The sequence below is a fragment of the Mastomys coucha genome, unplaced genomic scaffold (genome assembly GCF_008632895.1).
Source record: "Mastomys coucha isolate ucsf_1 unplaced genomic scaffold, UCSF_Mcou_1 pScaffold5, whole genome shotgun sequence".
Taxonomy (NCBI): domain Eukaryota; kingdom Metazoa; phylum Chordata; class Mammalia; order Rodentia; family Muridae; genus Mastomys; species Mastomys coucha.
In genome coordinates, this window is record NW_022196911.1 from 53,373,407 (window position 1) to 53,379,888 (window position 6,482).

Below are 6,482 nucleotides of genomic sequence, written 5' to 3' on the forward strand. Positions count from 1 at the left end.
TTCTTCCTCTCTCTCTTCCTCTACCTCTACTCCCTTCTCAATCCCTTTTCCCATGTCCTCAAATAAACTCTATTCTATACTAAAAAAAAAAATACACAAATAAAAATCCATTATACTATGAATGATAAGAAAGACAAGAGTCATGGTATCTTCAGTGCTGCTAACTCAACATCTGCCATGAGACAGCAGCTCTGTGTAAAGGGCAGAGAAGACAGAGCTCTGGGAGATGGGGCAATTGGAGGTGGAGATCAGGCTCAGCGTGTAGCCTCCTCCACCCAGCAAGCTCTCTCGGGTGCTATCTTCTCTTAGGAGACACCTCAAAACTGCTAGTCAAGCTAGAACTTTCCCTCCATATGCAGCTTTTAGAAGGGAAAGAACAGGTGCAAAGCAGCCCACAGTCACACCAGGTCATGTGAGTTCACGCCCTGTAGGACATGAAGACACAGAGCCCAGGAGCTGGGTCACTGACGATGGTGGGAGGCAGAACTGAGGACCCACCCCCACCCAGCAGCAGAGGTGCCAGGTCCTGCTGAGCCACTGATGGCCACACCCTCTTGCACCATGCCTCTTCTTGCATCAGGATGAGAGTGTGTCCTAGATGTCACACAGAGGCATATGATCCCACCCTCTTTCCCATTCCTCACCAAACTTCTCTGGCTTGTCAGCAGACTTGGAAAGCAAGGAAAAGCCAAGGGAGCCCAGCTTCATCTTCATTGAGAGTCATGGGCTCATGACAGAGGAGCACAGATGGCCACTTCCTGGTCAGGGACTCTGACCTCCACTCACACTCCTCAACTCTAACAACTTACCCAAGTTCTGGCTCTGTGGACATGGATGCTACCAGCCCCAGGCAGGCTTCTAGGTATGGACCTCTTTGCCTTATTTCCCAGAGTGAAGATCCTGGAAATGAACTCTCTTAGCTTGTATGCCACCCTAGAAGGGTGTGTTTTCCTCCTCTGCCTGTGTCAGGTTCCTTTTGCCTGGACACAACATCCTAAGGCTAGTTCCTGGATACTAGGATACAGCATAGTGAGATTTCCTCTGGAGTGAGCCCTCACTTCAGTAACTCAGGATGATCCCATTTCTCCTGCTATTTTACTTGGAGTGAGATGGTCCAGAGTCACTTCAAGGAGGAAGGGTGTGTGTGTGTGTGTGCATGTGTGCTGTGTGTGTTATGTACATAATATGTGGGATATGTATATTGTGTGTGGGTTTTGTTGGTTTTGTTGTTGTCGTTGTTTTGTTTTTGGTGTGCTCTGTGCTAATTGGGTCTAAAACTGAACAGAGGGTGTGAGCTGTGTGTCCCCCTAGCCCCCAGCTGTTTTGGAGGCAACTCTCCATCTTCCTGGGTTTCCATTCTCTCACTCCTCTCTTTTCCCTGCATGCTTTATCTCCACCCCCCACTCTGTCCATCATGATGTTTCTGAGCTTCTGTACTGTGCATGCAGTGCAGCGCCAGACTCCTGACCCACACAGTGACCTCTTGTGCTTTCTCTGACTCTGACTCTTTCCAGGGGCAGGGCAAGGAGCAGTTCCCACAGGAGGAATGAGGGTTCTGTGTGGTCACAGTCTCTTTCTGTGTGCGGGGCACAGGTGCTGTGGGGTGGGTGCAGAGGCAGACACAAGAGGTGCAGAAGGAACAAGTCATGTTGCAAGGGAAGGGGGCAGTACAGGGCAGCGCCTACCCACAGTTCCTCATTTTTCTTTTGTGCTTCCTGTACTCTTGTAGGTTCTACTCACATAAGCAGACTCAAGCCTTGGGACTAATATGAGGACAGCCACCTCTAACCCCCAACACCAGCATTACAGAGGAATCCCTACCCTGGCTGTCAGACCCCCCAATCAAAGAATAAACAGAAGCTGGGCATGGCGGTGCACATCCGAAATCTCAGCACTTGGGAGGCAGAGACAAGAGGACCATCTTAAATTTGAGGCTAGCTGGTTTGCATAGGGAGTTTCAGTTCAGGTTATGTAGATCCTCTCTCTCAAAAAAGGGGGAGAGGTATGGCTTGGAGAGATGCTCAGGGGTTGTACACTTGCTGTCCTTTGTCAAGATCTGAGTTTGGTTCACAGCATCCACATCAGTCACCCCATAAACACCTGTAACTCCAGCTCTAGAAGATCTGACACCCTCTTCTGGTCTCCCAGGGTATCCATACACATGTAACATATATGCAAAGAGAAAGACAGATGGACCCTGAGACAGACTGTAGGACAGACCTCAGAATAGACTCTTAGGGCAAATCTCTAAACTAGACATTCAGGACACACCCTCAGGGTTGACATCCCTCTCTCCACCCCATCACAGGCCCTAACACAGACCCTCCAAGACAGATCCCTGAAAGCAGACATCCTGGGACAACCTTCTACAAGATAATAACTTCTGGACAGAGATCCATGCCAATCTTAGAAGCAGGCATCCCTTTGTTACTGGTGGTCAGAGTCTAGTCTAAGAATTTCCGGGTTCTTAGCATCTTATTCAGGAAACTGAAATAAAGACACACATAGGTTAACAAAAGTGTTGAGGGCTTTATTCAGAGCAAAGTGACAGCGCAGGTCAGAATGTGCCTGGAGAGAGCAGTGGGCCACACAAGTGAGGGTACTTAAGGGTCCTGATTATCCTTTGGGGCTTTCCTTTCAAGAGCTCCAGGAGAAGGAGGAGTTCGGTTGCTGGGAGGTGTCACGATGGTGGTTCTCTGTTTTGATTGACAGGCTTGGGTTATGTAAGCTTTTGCTCACTACACATGTCTTTTCCCAAAATGTGTCTGATTTTAATAATCTTTATGCCCACATATGCCTAGCTATAAGATGGTAAATTGGGGCTTCTCCCCAAAAGTTTACTCAAGGGACACAGTTTGTCTTATCGAGCATCGTTATCTATAACTGGCCTAGGATGGCTCAGCCCATCTCTCTTGGTTTCAAGATGTGTTCTAGGATATGTTTGAATAGGTTGGCAAAGGAGAGGAACTTACCTCCATTGCTTAAAGCAGGTATACATGCAGTGCTTCAAGTGGGGTCCTGGCTTGCTATTCTATTCCCTATTTGTGCCAATCTCTTGTTGGCCAATCTCTGCATCCCTAGGACAGCATAACCCCTTTCTATACACTGAGCAGAGGATACGATCTCCTTCATGATGCAAGTGATGAGAAGACAGTGAGCCCTGGCCTGAAGGTAATCCCTTGCCTCAAAACACATCCCAGTTCTAGAAGTGTCCCAGGTAACACTAGAAACATCTCAACCCCACCTGAATTCTGCTCAATTATATTTCATTTTCCTTCTACTATTGTCTTGTTGCCTGTAAATACTCATGTGCATGCATGTGTCCGTGTATACACACGAACACACATTTTTTTAGAGCTAGAATCTCATTTAGTGTAATCTGTCCTTGAACTTGCCACGTAGCCGAGGCTGGCCTTAAAGTTCTGATCCTCCTGGTCTCTACCTACTGTCTTAGTTACTATAAATACTATAAGTAAATTCTATAACCAAAAGCAACTCAGGGAGGGAAGGGTTTATCTCAGCTTACAACTCTTAGGACCATCATTAAGGAAAGTGTTAGGCCCAATGGAAACTCCAATGCCCTAACCCCCAAATGCCCAGAAATGAGCTCAACCTGGGCTATAGCATTTCTGGCAGTTGAACAAAATCCAGCATTCCTCAGGAACTTGTGAAACTGGTTCCTACTTACCCAAAGGAATCATTTCTCTTACCTCTGGCAGAAGGGACTTACGGCTACCTGTGGTGCCTATTAGCATATCAAAGCACATGCTGGCCAGTCGGATCTCAAGGCTCAGTGAGTGTCCAGTATTACCTGTGACATTTCAAAGTCCATGCTAGCTAGCTAGCATCCTATCCTGTCTCACTTCCTCCCCTCCCCTAAATTCCCTCCAGCTCAAGACTTCCCTTTCCCTATCGAACTCCTTCTCCTTCTACTCCTGCTATTCCTGCTGTGTGCCTCCCCAACCTCTCTTCTGCCCTGTGTTTTCTCTATTCTCTATCCCTTGCTGATCTCCTCTCTCTTGCAGAGAGCCCCAGCTAGGCCCAGTCTGCTGGCTCTGTTCGGTGTCCCTCATTCTCTCTCTGCTCTGGACTCTTCCAGATGCCCCTGGCTATTGGTTCTCTTATATCTACAGCAAAAACATTCCCATTAGCCATACCCCAGAGTGGTCATTGCCATCAGTTTATACAGAAAGTCAAAGCAGGAACCTGGAGACAGGAACTGAAGCAGACACTATGGAAGAATGTCGCTTATAGGCTTGCTTCCAATGGCTTGCTCAGTCTGCTTTCTTTCTTTTTCTTTTTAAATACTTATTTATTTAATATACATTCAAACACTAGAGCAGTCTTCAGACACACCAGAAGAGGGCATCAGATTCCATTACAGATGGTTGTGAGCCACCATTGGTTGCTGGGAATTGAATGTAGGACCTTTGCAAGAGCAGTCAGTGTTCTTAACCTCTGAGCCATCTCTCTAGCCCTCAGTATGTTTTCTTATACAACCCAAGACCACCTTGGACATGGATGGTACCACCTACAGTGGGCTAGGCCCTTTTCTACCAATGATTATTTAAGAAAATGTTCCCACACGTTTGCCTGCAGACCAATCTGAAGGAGACTTTCTCTCATATGAAAATTCCCTCTTCCTAGATGACCTTGGCTTGTCTCAGGTTGACATAAAAGCTAGCCAATACACCTCCCAACTGCCCTTAACATTTTTGAACCTAGGAAAATTGTGTGTGTGTGTGTGTGTTATATGTACATGTGTGTTATATGTACATGTGTGTATGCTCAGATGTGGAGGACAAGGGAGGTTGTTGGGTATTCTGATCTATCAAGTTCCATTTTATGACCTTGAAGCAGGCTGTCTCACAGAACCTGCAACTGGAATCCAGCCAGCAATGCCCAGCGAGTCACTTTCTGTAACACTGGGGTCACAGATGCGTGCAGCCACATCTAGCTTTCACGTAAATGCTTTGGATTTGCTCAGGTCTGTGTGCTTGCACAGCACGTGCTCCTATACACTGCCTTGCCTCTTCAGTCCCTGAAAGACAAAAACAAACAATAAAAACCATTTTAAACCAAGCATATACATTTCTAATCGGTCATTCGGGAGAGATATACAGGAGAATTGGGAGTTTAAAGCCAGCCTGGACTACATAGTGAGTTTGTAGCCAGCTTGAGCTACGTGAGACACTGTCTCAAAAATTTTTAGAAATGCAGTTTTAATGTTAGCAAGGGGTTCACTTTTGTGGTTTATAACTGGCTTTTGAAATTTTTATAGCACATATACTGCCCTGCATAGTGGTGACACACTCATGTGACCACCACTCAGGTCACATTGTAATGAATTTCTAGTAGGCCCAAGAAGGTCTCCTGCGTCTGGTCCCAAGCCACACTTTCTGGCAATCAGCCCTGTGATCATGCCTGGTGTTATTGTTAGAGACAGAGTCACCTTTAGTCCAGGTGTCCTGGAACTTTCTGTGTAGCTCAGACTGATCTCAAACCCATGGAAAGCCTCCAACCTCAGCCTCTGGAGAGCCAGGATGACAGGTGTGAGCCCCCGACGGTCGTTTTATCTCCATTGCTCAGTTCATTCCTTTTGAAACATCATGCAAGTGGGGAATCGCTATAGAAGTGTCATGTGACTTTCTGGTCCAAGGCATTGCTGAGGCTCTTTGGAGACACCTGGGTCACCCTAAGAAGTAGCCTGATGCATTGTCTTCTGACTGGAACTATGTCGGTCTCAGATGGTTCCCTCCTGCTTAATGAGCATGAGATGTAGTTATATTGGGATACCATGAGATGGGGTTTAAGGAACCTAAACCTGGAGTCTGGTGATATTCTTGCTGGATGAGATCAGGTTTCAGGAACCTTCCTGGTTCTGGATTTCAGAAGGCCAGAGTGAGGCTGTGCCAGGCAGCTGGTGCCCATGCCTGTTGGACTTGCTCTCTTCACTCATCTCTGCTTTCCTTCTGCAGGTGAGTCTCCACATGGGTTTGCTCCAACCCTCTCTTTCCCACAAAGGGAGGGACAGGGAAGGGTGACAGCCTTCAAAAGGGCTATAGAAAAAAATAGTCTCAAGTCCTGTAAGCTAGAGATGTGTCAGAACAGCACTCACCGGGGGCTCATCAAGCAGGAAACAAACACAATTCTGGAGTTTCTGTTCCAGGTGCCCTGGAGCCCTGGAGGAAGGAGGAAGAGGTGGCTCTTTCCTAGAAGAAAATCTAGGAGAAGGGAAGGATGATGGAGAGAGAGCCTGAGGCAAGTCTGGGATACATAGTGAGCTCCAGGCTAGCCTGGCTATATGGTCAAACCCCCATCTCAAAAAAGTAAACAACAAGAAGAGATGAAAGAGAAAGAGGAAGAGAAGGAAGAGAAGACAGGCACACACATATGGGAGGGAAGGGGAAGGGAGGGAGGGAAAGAGAGAGAGAGAGGTGGTGGGGGAGAGGGAGGGAGAGAGGGAGAAAGAGGGGAGGAGG

At 47.3% G+C, this 6,482-nt stretch overlaps 1 protein-coding gene across 1 annotated transcript in view; it reads left to right on the forward strand.

Annotated features, from left to right (window-relative positions):
* The first annotated feature begins 496 nt into the window (after window positions 1-496).
* Window positions 497-6,482, forward strand: part of LOC116077959 (L-amino-acid oxidase-like) — a 19,551-nt gene continuing 13,565 nt past the window's right edge. The window contains exon 1 of the mRNA XM_031352853.1: window positions 497-862. Coding sequence (XP_031208713.1) covers window positions 835-862 — 28 coding nt within the window. The 5' untranslated portion in view covers window positions 497-834. The remainder of the gene's footprint in view (window positions 863-6,482) is intronic.